This window comes from Salvelinus fontinalis, chromosome 22 (genome assembly GCF_029448725.1).
Source record: "Salvelinus fontinalis isolate EN_2023a chromosome 22, ASM2944872v1, whole genome shotgun sequence".
NCBI classification, from domain to species: domain Eukaryota; kingdom Metazoa; phylum Chordata; class Actinopteri; order Salmoniformes; family Salmonidae; genus Salvelinus; species Salvelinus fontinalis.
Window position 1 is genome coordinate 9,634,572 of NC_074686.1, and position 12,575 is coordinate 9,647,146.

Genomic DNA, 12,575 nt, shown 5'->3' on the forward strand with positions numbered 1-12,575 from the left:
CTTTTACGGTTACAGAAGTCAACAAATGAGAGTGCCTGGGGAATAGGGGGACCAGAGGAGGAGTAGGATAAGAGTACGGCTAAAGGCTATAAGAACTGGTCGTCTAGTGCGTTCGGAACAGAGAGGAAAAGGAGCAGATTTCTGGGCGTGGAAGAATAGATTCAAGGCATAATGTACAGACAAGGGTAGGGTAGGATGTGAGTACAGTGGAGGTAAACCTAGGCATTGAGTGATGATGAGAGAGGTTTTGTCTCTAGAGGCACCAGTTAAGCCAGGTGAGGTCACCGCACGCGTGGGGAGTGGGACAAAAGGTCTATCTACAGTGAAAGGGCTCTACAGTGAAATAGGACAATAATAACTAACCAAAACAGCAATAAACAAGGCATATTGACATTAGGGAAAGGCATGTGTAGCCGAGTGATCATAGGGTCCAATGAATAGCAATAGGTGAGTCAGGGAGCCGTTCAGTAGTCGCTACTACGCTAGTCGAGCTGGAGACACGGCGATTCAGACAGCTAAAGGACCGGGGCTAGCAGATGGACCTTCGGCGACTATGCAATGGACGAGCCTGTTGAAACCACCTCGGGCGATTACGCCGGCAGACCAGTAGTGATGGATCGGCAGGGCTCCGTGTCGGCAGTAAAAGGTCCAGGTCAATTGGCAAAAGAGTTATTGTAGCCTAAGAATTAGCTGGTGGACCTCTTTGGCTAGCCGGGAGATGGGCCTAGCTCAATGCTAACTGGTGCTTGTGTAACAGTATAACTTTACGTCCGTTCCCTCGCCCATACCCGGGCGCGAACTAGGGACCCTCTGCACACATCAACAACTGACACCCACGAAGCATCGTTACCCATCGCTCCACAAAGGCCACAGCCCTTGCAGAGCAAAGGGGAACCACTACTTCAAGGTCTCAAAGCGAGTGACGTAACAGATTGAAATGCTTTTAGCGCGCACCACCGCTAACTAGCTAGCCATTTCACATCCGTTACACTCACCCCTTTCAACCTCCTCCTCTTCCACAGCAACCAGTGATCCGGGTCAACAGCATCAATCTAACAGTATAACTTTAGTCCGTCCCCTCGCCCATAGCCGGGCTCGAACCAGGGACCCTCTGCACACAGACAACAACAGTCACCCATGAAGCATCGTTACCCATCGCTCCACAAAAGCCTGCAAGGGGAACCACTACTTCAAGGTCTCAAAGCGAGTGACGTAACGGATTGAAACGCTTTTTGCGCACACCACCGCTAACTAGCTAGCTATTTCACATCCGTTACACTTGCTTCGGGACAGAGACGTTAGCCAGGAGTAGCCACTCGGATTGCAGCTAGCTAGCTGCGATGATCCGGTGTAAAGGTTCAGAGCTTGCGGTAGGAATCCGGAGATGTGGTAGAGAAAAAGCAGTCTGATATGCTCTGGGTTGATATCGCGCTGTGCAGACTTGCAAGGTATTGACCGAGCTGAGGCTGGCTGGTGTCCGAGTTAACGGTGAAGACGCTAGCAGTGGCTAACTGACTACTAACTAGGGTTCCGGTTAAAAAGTATAAAAATAGCAAATCCGTACCACATTGGGTGAGGCGGGTTGCAGGAGACTATATTCAGTCCGTAGATGGAAAGTGAGATTAAAATATATACGAAAAATACGAGGAAAACGATATTTACACAGGACGGGACAATACAAAACACACGTCTGACTGCTACGCCATTTTGGAGGATGTTAAGTGTTGTCATGTGTTGCTGCCTTGCTATGTTGTTGTCTTATGTAGTGTTGTGTTGTCTCTCTTGCCGCAGGAGGTCTTTTGCCTTTTTGTAGGCCGTCATTGTAAATAAGAATTTGTTCTTAATTGACTTGCCTAGTTAAATAAAGGTTAAATAAATCAAATAAAAATATACCAGGGATGTGACAAAATATTTATTTTAACTTCTCTAATTACGTTGGTAACCAGTTTATAATAGCAATAAGGCAACTCGGGGGTTTGTGGTAATTGGCCAATATACCACGGCTAAGGCCTGTTGTAGCTCCCTCCAGTAACCACGCGCACAACCGTTCCTTGATTTTAACTGGCGGCTTTATTCTGTAGATTTAGTCAGAATTATCACCTTCCGTGAGAACTATAAAGTAAATGAAAAATACAGTTAAGCACACTCTTACAACCTTATCTTACGAGTGACTTATTAGCTTGGTATAACTCTGAAGTGCTTACATACATAAACAGTTTAGCCGGCGCTATAACAGTATTAGATTAAACACATGAATAAAGGAAAAATACCTCATTGGCTGCCTATTACAGAAGGGAGGAAATCAAACTTCACAATTATTATTCCTGGCATGAATTCACGCTTCATCCTTAATTATTATAACGTTACCATCCTAATGTAACGGATGTGAAATGGCTAGCTAGTTAGCGGGTACGCGCTAGTAGCATTTCAATCAGTTACGTCACTTGCTCTGAGAGGTTGCTCTGTAGGGTTGCCCCTTGCTCCGCGGCCTTTGTGGAGCGATGGGTAACGCTGCTTCGTGGGTGACTGTTGTTGATGTGTGCAGAGGGTCCCTGGTTCGCGCCCGTGTCGGGGCGAGGGGACGGTTTAAAGTTATACTGTTACACTAACATATACGCTTCAAACTTTATGAACTGCACCCGATGACATGAAAACTTAGCTAACACAGCGCGGGATTGCCTTCCCTCCAAAAGTGTATTTCTACAATAAGAATCCCCGTTACAACAGTTATTAGCTAAGTAGTTCCGCTTGTCTTGTCAATTCCCCGCACAGCGGACACGTAAACAATTCAAACACAAAACAACGACATAACCTGTAAGTCTAACTGTCAGTTACACAATTCAAACACAAAACAACGACATAATCTGTAAGTCTAACTGTCAGTTACACCTGTATCCAGGCCCTCAGGGTTGTGTGTCGCTTAAGAACAGTCCTTATTATCCGTGGTATATATACCACACCCTCTCGGGACTTTTTGCTTAAATAATAGGCCTATCTTTACACGGTAGAATTCAATGGCTATAGGTCTTACATGTTCTATGTTTGAGCTGCTTTTGAAAACAATAGTTGAATTGAAAACATTATTGGCTTTGTTGAATTCGATTTTCATAAATAGCAAGCTAGGATTGATGGTTTGGTTAGCTAAACTAGCAAGTCTATTTGTTTGGTTACCAAGGGAACTACTACTGTTGCTATTTAGTCAACTTGCTAGCTACTTCAGTGAATGTTGAACACATTTCTACCTGCAAAATAACAGATTTCTAGATTACGTTTGTTAAAATTTCGCCATGGTACGTGTTCCACACATTATTTTCCAGAGAACGCATACCCCATCGTTGATTGTCCCTTGCTTATTATGACTCCACATCTTGTTTGCCTTGATGTTTGATTAAAAAAAGAACAAATATAACTGTTTTATACCAACAAATGTTTAAAAATATATTGTTTTACAGCTTTAGATATCCTGTAGGCTGCAATATCACACTTATAGGCAGGTTAGTTACAGTGGTGGCTGATGATTTAAACAAATTCAAAATGGCCCTACATTCATGACCTAATTCGTTTTTCATTTATCTGTTTTTACTCTTTTTTCCCTCCTCCCCTTCTCTGAGTTTGTACTAACATAAGAAGAGCCAAGGGATTCTCCAATTCCAAACCTGTTGTTTACGGAGCATGATCTGACAGATCGAATTTGATGTGTCTGTCACTGCTTATGCCCTTTTGGAATTCATCACAGACCCAGGCAGAGGAATCTACATATTCTAGTGCATTAGACAAGGTAGCAATATTTTGGAAGATCATTTGGGTTTATTTGCTGTTTTCAAGTGCTTATTCATATTCTTTTATAATCTCGTTTTACAAATAGCCTAAACACCAAAGGATATGTTTTTGCCTTTGCCCAACAGTTTATTGATTTAATATTTGTTTCTATTCTACCGATTTTCTAAATGTTCAATGCAAGGGTGTTACAGTAAAAGTTTGCAATAGTTTCATTGTGAATGTATTATTGCTTCATTATACCACAATATTATTTTCCAATAATAACACCAGAGAGGTTTTCTAAAAAGGCCTTTTTATTTCTCCCCAGGGGCACCTTGCCTTTCACTTTCTCAGAGATCATTTTTATAATAATCAGAATAGAAAAAACAAAGAAAACACATACAAGAGAGTTGCAGTTTCATCCCTTCATAGTGCAGTACAGATGTCAACACTACCTAACACTATAGCCGGGTTTGGACATATAACCTGGCTTGGGCCTAAAATAACAATGACATCTATGTGAATAGTGGTTAAAAATGTAAACGTTTACTAAAATGTTCTGTACACACACATTTGCAGAGGTTCCTTCAGATAATCTTGTTTCAAAACCTTGCTATGGTCAAATGGAATAAAATTCATGGACCTATCCCCATTATGTTCCAGTTCCACCATCATTGAGATTGATAATAATGGTAGAACTCAACACATGTTCACTGGTCATTGGCATGATATTGTTGTCTGTTATAAAGCTCCATTGGCACTATCAAACTAAATCCATTGATTCATTTCATCCCATCTTTGTCTATGTCTTCCTGTATTCACAGACGGTTGGTTGGCATCCGGGGGAGGGCGGCTCCAGGTGGCACAGACACCTTCATTAAAGTCAGGTCAGAATCAAGTCCCCGTTCAGAAGTTAATTAGTCTGATCCCAGATCTGTTTGCCAATGATGATGCAATGACCATAGAAGTTGGTGGCAAGACAACACAAACAGATCTGGGACCAGGCTATCACCAAGGTGACTATACCAACAGGGTGCAGATAGCCTCACTCCTCCCAGTCCGCTCCAACCTGTTAGTGTTGTCACTTGACTCATTCCTCCCAGTCCGCTCAAACCTGTGTTAGTGTTATAACTTGATTTTTGTTTTACAACCATAGTCTCAAATTTTTGTTTAACAACCATAGTCTCAAAATCAGAACTGTGGGGTGAGAGGTCCTGTAGTGCTTATGTGGTCACATTCACATTTATTTGTGACATGATTAAATGCAAAATCACGGCAACAACAAAAGACTGAAAATAACAGGAACAATCTTGTCATAGGCACAGGCTTCTTCTTTAACTTTCTTTCAACAATTTTGTTTCTTAACGTACTTATTTATTAAATGGTGTTACAGTAAATGGAATGCAGACTGTGTCCGGTTTATTTGTTCATAATGCTGCTTGTCACTCCTCTCCTCCTCTTACTTACATTCATTCTCCCTTGTCCAGTCACATTCTTCTGTCATTCTATTCTACTCGAGCCATTTCAGCCATTTTCAGATTTGATCCTCCATTTCTGGGTGTGCAATTGGGCCCCTCCTCTTCTCAGCTACGTTCTATAGTATTTCTCCGGTTTTCTTTTGGCACTTTTACGGCTTTCCGTAGGACTCTTTTTCATTCTTCCACCTCGCTCGTGTTGCTTCACTCCGTCTTTAAGCATCCTCCTCAGCCTCCTCCTCAAACTCACCTTCCTCCTCAGCGGTGGCGTCCTGGTACTGCTGGTACTCAGACACCAGGTCGTTCATGTTGCTCTCCGCCTCAGTGAACTCCATCTCGTCCATGCCCTCTCCGGTGTACCAATGGAGGAAGGCCTTGCGGCGGAACATGGCGGTGAACTGCTCAGAGATGCGCTTGAACAGCTCCTGGATGGCCGTGCTGTTGCCGATGAAGGTGACGGCCATTTTGAGGCCGCGGGGTGGGATGTCACAGACAGCGGTCTTGACGTTGTTGGGGATCCATTCCACAAAGTAGCTGCTGTTCTTGTTCTGTACGTTGAGCATCTGCTCGTCCACCTCCTTCATGGACATTCGGCCACGGAAGACAGCGGCGACAGTGAGGTAGCGACCGTGACGCGGGTCACATGCGGCCATCATGTTCTTGGCGTCGAACACTTGCTGGGTGAGCTCCGGAACGGTGAGGGCACGGTACTGCTGGCTCCCCCTGCTGGTGAGGGGGGCGAAGCCCGGGATGAAGAAGTGGAGACGGGGGAAAGGCACCATGTTGACAGCCAATTTACGGAGGTCGGCGTTGAGCTGGCCGGGGAAACGCAGGCAGGTGGTCACTCCGCTCATGGTGGCCGACACCAGGTGGTTGAGGTCTCCGTAAGTCGGCGTGGTGAGTTTGAGGGTCCGGAAGCAGATGTCGTAGAGAGCCTCATTGTCAATGCAGAAGGTCTCGTCTGTGTTCTCTACAAGTTGGTGAACCGAGAGGGTGGCGTTGTAGGGCTCCACCACAGTGTCTGATACTTTAGGGGAGGGCACTACGCTGAAGGTGTTCATGATGCGGTCGGGGTACTCTTCACGGATCTTGCTGATGAGCAGGGTGCCCATGCCAGAGCCAGTGCCCCCACCCAGGGAGTGGGTGAGCTGGAAGCCCTGGAGGCAGTCGCAGCTCTCAGCCTCTTTCCTCACCACATCCAGGACCGAGTCCACCAACTCTGCTCCCTCAGTGTAGTGGCCCTTGGCCCAGTTGTTTCCTGCACCGCTTTGACCTAGAAAAATAGGAGGAAAGGAGGGTCATTTGAAGGAGAAAGGGTCAAGAGAGGAGAACACCTCAAACCCTATTTTACTTAAAAAATGACAGGACTGTTTCATAATATGTGTTTTTTCACTCAGTTTCATTTCTCTATGTGCTAACTAAAAGTGATATGTCCCATACGTTTCCAAGCAGTGCTAAACTCAAACCCATCTCATTCCTTACCAAACACAAAGTTGTCTGGTCTGAAGATCTGCCCGAACGGTCCGGATCTGACAGAATCCATGGTGCCGGGCTCCAGGTCCACTAGGACCGCTCTGGGTACATACTTGCCACCTCCAGGAGAGACAAAGATAGAGACACACACCAGCTCAATACTGCAGGGAACAATGGGATATATGATGTCAAGGGGAGTAGAGCTCCTGTCTGTCCACCAGGGGGAGGACAAAATATATCACGTCCTGTACACCTCCATTAGTCCACGAATTGAGTGATCCTATTCAGTATCCCTTGCCATGTTGACATTTTCACCCATTACGTTATGGATATAATTTAAATGAATCTCAATTTCAATAGAATAAATGTATATATGTATGTTTGCATATACAGTACCAGTCAAAAAGTTTGACACATCTACTCATTCAAGGGTTTTATCTTTATTTTTACTATTTTCTACATTGTAGAATAATAGTGAAGACATCAAAACTATTAAATAACACATACGGATCATGTAGTAACCAAAAAAAGTGTTAAACAAATCAAAATATATTTTACATTCTTCAAAGTAGCCACCCTTTGCCTTGATGACAGCTTTGCACACTCTTGGCATTCTCTCAACCAGCTTCACCTGGAATGCTTTTCCAACAGTCTTGAAGCAGTTCCCACATACGTTGAGCACATGTTGGCTGCTTTTCTTTCACTCTGCGGTTCAACTCATCCCAAACCATCTCAATTGGGTTGAAGTCAGGTGAGTGTGGAGGCCAGGTCATCTGATGCAGCACTCCATCACTCTCCTTCTTGGTCAAATAGCCCTTACACAGCCTGGAGGGGTGTTGGGTCATTGTTCTGTTGAAAAACAAATGATAGTCCCACTAAGGGCAAACCAGATGGGATGCAGAATCGCTGCAGAATGCTGTGGTAGCCATGCTGGTTAAGTGTGCCTTGAATTCTAAATAAATAACTGACAGTGCCACCAGCAAAGCACCCCCACACCTCCTTCTCCATGCTTCACAGTTGGAACCACACATGCGGAGATCATCCGTTCACCTACTCTGCGTCTCACAAAGACACGGCGGTTGGAAACAAAAATCTAAAATTTGGACCCATCAGACCAAAGGAAAGATTTCCACCGGTCTAATGTTCATTACTCGTGTTTCTTGGCAAAAGCAAGTCTCTTCTTCTAATTGGTGTCCATTAGTAATGGTTTCTTTGCAGCAATTTGACCATGAAGGCCTGATTCACGCAGTCTCCTCTGAACAGTTGATGTTGAGATGTGTCTGTTACTTGAACTCTGTGAAGCATTTATTTGGACTGCAATCTTAGGTGCAGTTAACTCTAATGAACTTATCCTCTGCAGCAGAGGTAACGCTGGGTCTTCCTTTCCTGTGGCGGTCCTCGTGAGAGCCAGTTTCATCATAGCGATTGATGGTTTTTGCGACTGCACTTAAAGAAACTTGAAAAGTTCCTGATTGACTGACCTTCATGTCTTAAAGTAATGATGGACCGTCGTTTCTCTTTGCTTATTTGAGCTGTTTATTGCAATAATATGGACTTGGTCTTTTACCAAATAGGGCTATCTGTATACCACCCCTACCTTGTCACAACACAACTGATTGGCTCAAACACATTAAGAGGGAAATAAATTCCACAAATTAACTTTTAACAAGGCACACCTGTTAATTGAAATGCATTCCAGGTGGCTACCTCATGAAGCTGGTTGAGAGAATGCCAAGAGTGTGCAAAGCTGTCGTCAAGGCAAAGGGTGGCTACTTTGAAGAATCTCAAATATAAAATATATTTTGATTTGTTTCACTCTTTTGGTTACTACATATGTGTTATTTCATAGTTTTGATGTCTTCACAATTATTCCACAATTTCGAAAACAGGTCAAAATAAAGAAGGACCCCTGAATGAGTAGGTGTTGTCCAAAACGTTTGACTGGTACTGTATGTACATGTCTGTGTAAGCACCAAAAACATTCTTCTGTTGAAAGGTTCTTTGTAACTGTAGAGGGTGGAGATGTGCTACCTGAAGCCTCGTTGTAGTAGACACTGATCCTGTCCAGCTGCAGGTCGCTGTCTCCATGGTAGGAGCCTGTTGGGTCGATGCCATGTTCATCGCTGATCACCTCCCAGAACTAAAGAGGTCAGATCGATAAAAGTCAACAAGATGCTTGAATTGACACAGGCCAGCACTCCTAAAGTGCAGGTTGCACTAAGTGGCTGAACTACCAACGTAATGTAATAGCCCATTCACTTGTGGGGTGGTGTGAGGTCAAGTGGTTGGGAAGCTGAGCTAGTAATGTATATTTGATTGTTGTTACTATATTATTATTATTATTATTATATTATTATTATTACATTAGAAATGTAATGAAAAAAATGGCTATTGCTGTAAAGATGAACATGGCCATATACCATACCATATAAGGTATCATCTACAACACATCACTTACAAAATATCATGCAAGACAAACTATTATGTTAAGTTGAACCATATGGATATTCAATACGTTACATAATTCCAAAACTATTCGAAATGTCTCCCAGTGGCATTGTCTATCCTCGCACAGATGTGTGCTCTTGACTTCCCAGGTATCACATGGGTGAAAAATTGCTGTCGAATTCTCTCAGGGAGTGTAGAAAGCAGATGTCGGCATTGGCTCAGAAACATCCCTCCTGAGGCAAATCCAATAAATAATTACCTTCGCAGTCACAAGACATTATACTAGAATAAGGACCATCCATGAAGATTCATTATAAGTGGCTAAGAGAGAAGCAGCACTCTGTAGGCTACCACATAAGCAGGCAAAGTATAACCATCCCAGAGGAATTAGACTACTGGGACAGATTGATGGGGTGAGACGTTAAGGCGAAACCTCGTTAAGGAAGTGGCACAGACTGTCACACGAACTCGACTGACCCCATTCTGAAATGGAGAGAGGACACTGATATCATACACCTCTTGATCTTTCACTCCACTTTGAAATCCATTCTTTAGCCCCTCTCAATAACAAGAAAGATTAGTGAAACGGACAATTCTTGTTCACTGTGCTAAGACAAATTCTCATTTAACACATCAACAAGTTAGGGCTACCAAATTCGGCTAGTGACACACTCCGTTTCCATCCACCACAAACGGTAGGGCTGAATAGACTTATCTAGCGAACCGGTATAGGCAGCATATTTAAAGAGAGTAATTGAGGCTTTGCGGATATTAAATTACGTTGATTACCTTTCACTGGCCCACTCGACCCTCCATGGTGGTGTTCCCAAATGGTGTTGTGTAAAATAATTAAGTCGAGGATAGAAACATATAGGATACTCTAAAGTGTTAGCTCGGCTCTTTATCATAAGAGTTAGTCATTTAAATGACGTCATCAACTCTGATAGTCTACGGCTTGTTCATATCCCTCCCCCTCGCCCAGAATCACAGTTGTTGGCATTCGTTCCTCTCCTGCCTGCTTCAGCAACTTTCCCCTTTTTTTCATAAAGGACGTTTATTCAGCTCCAACAAGACAACGGTTATAGTGTCCCCGCTTTTCAACTTAAATCGCCATTGTGAAATGACTATCATAGCGTTAATAATGGTTTATTTTACTGGTCTATTATGCGCACTCAGCAAAGAGCCGGTGTATAAATGCGCAACAGGGCATGCGTTTCTGTCGTAAAAAGCCCATTACTCTTTTAAAGTTTGACTTTAACGTAAGTAACGTTCCGTATGTAAATGTGTAATGCAAGGGAATACTGAGACTAAAATTATAGGAAACGTTGACTCGGCAAACCACAAAAAAAACTAAATAAATTGTCTCAAAAATGCTAAATTTGTGCATCAACATCTGTAAACGCGGGGGTTGATGTGAACTATATGAAGCTATAGTTTTTGCCAGTGTCATAACTGTAGGACTAAGTGTCTTTTTAGTTGTTTTATCATTTGTGTTTTAAAGTCTTCATTTTAGACATCTGTTTTTTGTCATCCGTTGAAGAGAAGGCTATTCCAGACACAAAACAATGAGCGTGGCAGAGAGAGGCCAGGCAGAGGGACACAGCCACACGCCCAGCGAATGCATGTCTCGATAGACCCGTTATCTCACTATAATAAAATAACTGTCATCGTTCTTCCAGTTTAGCTTTCTTCTACGACTAGTTCACATTGACAAATTATACATTTATATCCCATAAAGAACAAAACGAAGTAGAAGTTTTACAACAGGACAGAAAAGGGGACAACAAAATGGATATTCTTTCCGGTACTCTTTTTCCATTGAGATAACTTTAAATGGCCACCTCATGTTAGAAAAGAAACCATAACGGAACATTCTGCATTGAATGTTTATCATTTCCGCTAAGTGGAACATTTCGACTTAAAATACGCATAGCCTAGAATACAACTTTTTGTCTCGAGAAGCAACAAATGGTACAATGCATTATTGATTAATTCCTAAATGTAAGCCTTGTTCATTTCAGTTTTCACGATTCTTACCTTGGCCCCAATCTGGTTACCACACTGGCCGGCCTGAATGTGCACGATTTCCCTCATTCTGTATGATAGTTATAATAGAAAATACAAGCGAAGAAGTGGCGTGCTGTTATGGCCACACAGTTAACACACTGACCACTGTGAAGTATGTGGATGCCACCTTTGCGCAAGGCGGGACAAAGAATTTATAAGTCTGGACCGTGCCCAAACCGAGGCTTGCCCTAATGATTGGTCACGGTCTTCGGAAACCCAATCTTGATTGGCTGAGGAAAGAAAATCTAAGGGGTTTCTCTGCCGTAATGAAAGGGGCCGGAAGTAGAGAGGGAGTGCCGCGTCCCGTCCTGTCATCACTGTCCTGTTGGAGCAGGCCATGGAATCAGCATCTAATGTATGACTTTCCTGCCATGCGTCCTGTAAGACTCCTATAGAATTGGCTATTAATGCAAAAATATTTTGTTGGATAATAATTCTCCCCCTATTAGATGTGAAAACAGTCCCTATAATAAAAAACTAAAAGGGGATATTATGTACAGTAATATTACTTGAAATCAGATCAGCCAAGACAAATCACTGACATATTGATAACCTTACTACAATAAATGCAAATATGTTCATCATCCAAAATATGAGTTTAAAACAAATAGGTTTTAATGATGCTGTAAGTAACAGCAAACTTTCCAGGACATGGACATGTCTTATATGGGCAGAAAGCTTAAATTATTGTTAATCTAACTGCAGTGTCAAATTTACAGTAGCTATGACAGTGAAAAAATACCATGCTATTGTTTGAGGAGAGTGCACGACAACAAAAACCTTTATCATGGCAACTGGTTTGATACATTCACATCTGAAGGTAAATAATGTACTTACATTCAGTAATCTTACTCTGATTTGTCATCCCGAGGGTCCAAGAGATAAAATGTTGCATAGCTTGATAAAATCAATTTTTATATTCAAATGTAGTAACTGGGTTCTACAGTTTGAACCCCTGCTGTCTTTGGCTCCACACCCACCTTGCCCGGCCATCTAGATGTGTGAAAGTTAGTGTATAAGCTAATGATCCATCATATAAGACATTCCTGGGAGTGTGTAAACTTAAATTTTGTAGTACCATATAATTTCTGTATGTTCTCTAAAATGTACTTTAAAATGTATTAATTGACCAATTCGGCACATTGTGCAGTATTGCAATGCTCCACTGGATCAATCTGAAACTTTGCACACACACTGCTGCCATCTAGTGGCCAAAATCTAAATTGCGCCTAAACTGCAATATTATATTATGGCCTTTCTACTGCATTTCAAAGATGATGGAACATTTGTATTATCTTTTACCAGATCTAATGTGTTATATTCTCCTACATTAATTTCACATTTCCACAAACT

General features: G+C 42.6%; 1 protein-coding gene across 1 annotated transcript; it reads right to left on the reverse strand.

Annotated features, from left to right (window-relative positions):
• Positions 1–4,055: 4,055 nt before the first annotated feature.
• On the reverse strand, positions 4,056–11,360 carry LOC129819733 (tubulin beta chain). The gene is made up of 4 exons (XM_055876271.1): positions 11,193–11,360; positions 8,739–8,847; positions 6,717–6,827; positions 4,056–6,507 (listed from the first exon to the last, which is right to left on the reverse strand). Exons 1-4 carry the CDS (start codon positions 11,247–11,249, stop codon positions 5,450–5,452), a joined length of 1,335 nt encoding a protein of 444 aa, XP_055732246.1. The 5' UTR covers positions 11,250–11,360; the 3' UTR covers positions 4,056–5,449.
• Positions 11,361–12,575: the final 1,215 nt, after the last annotated feature.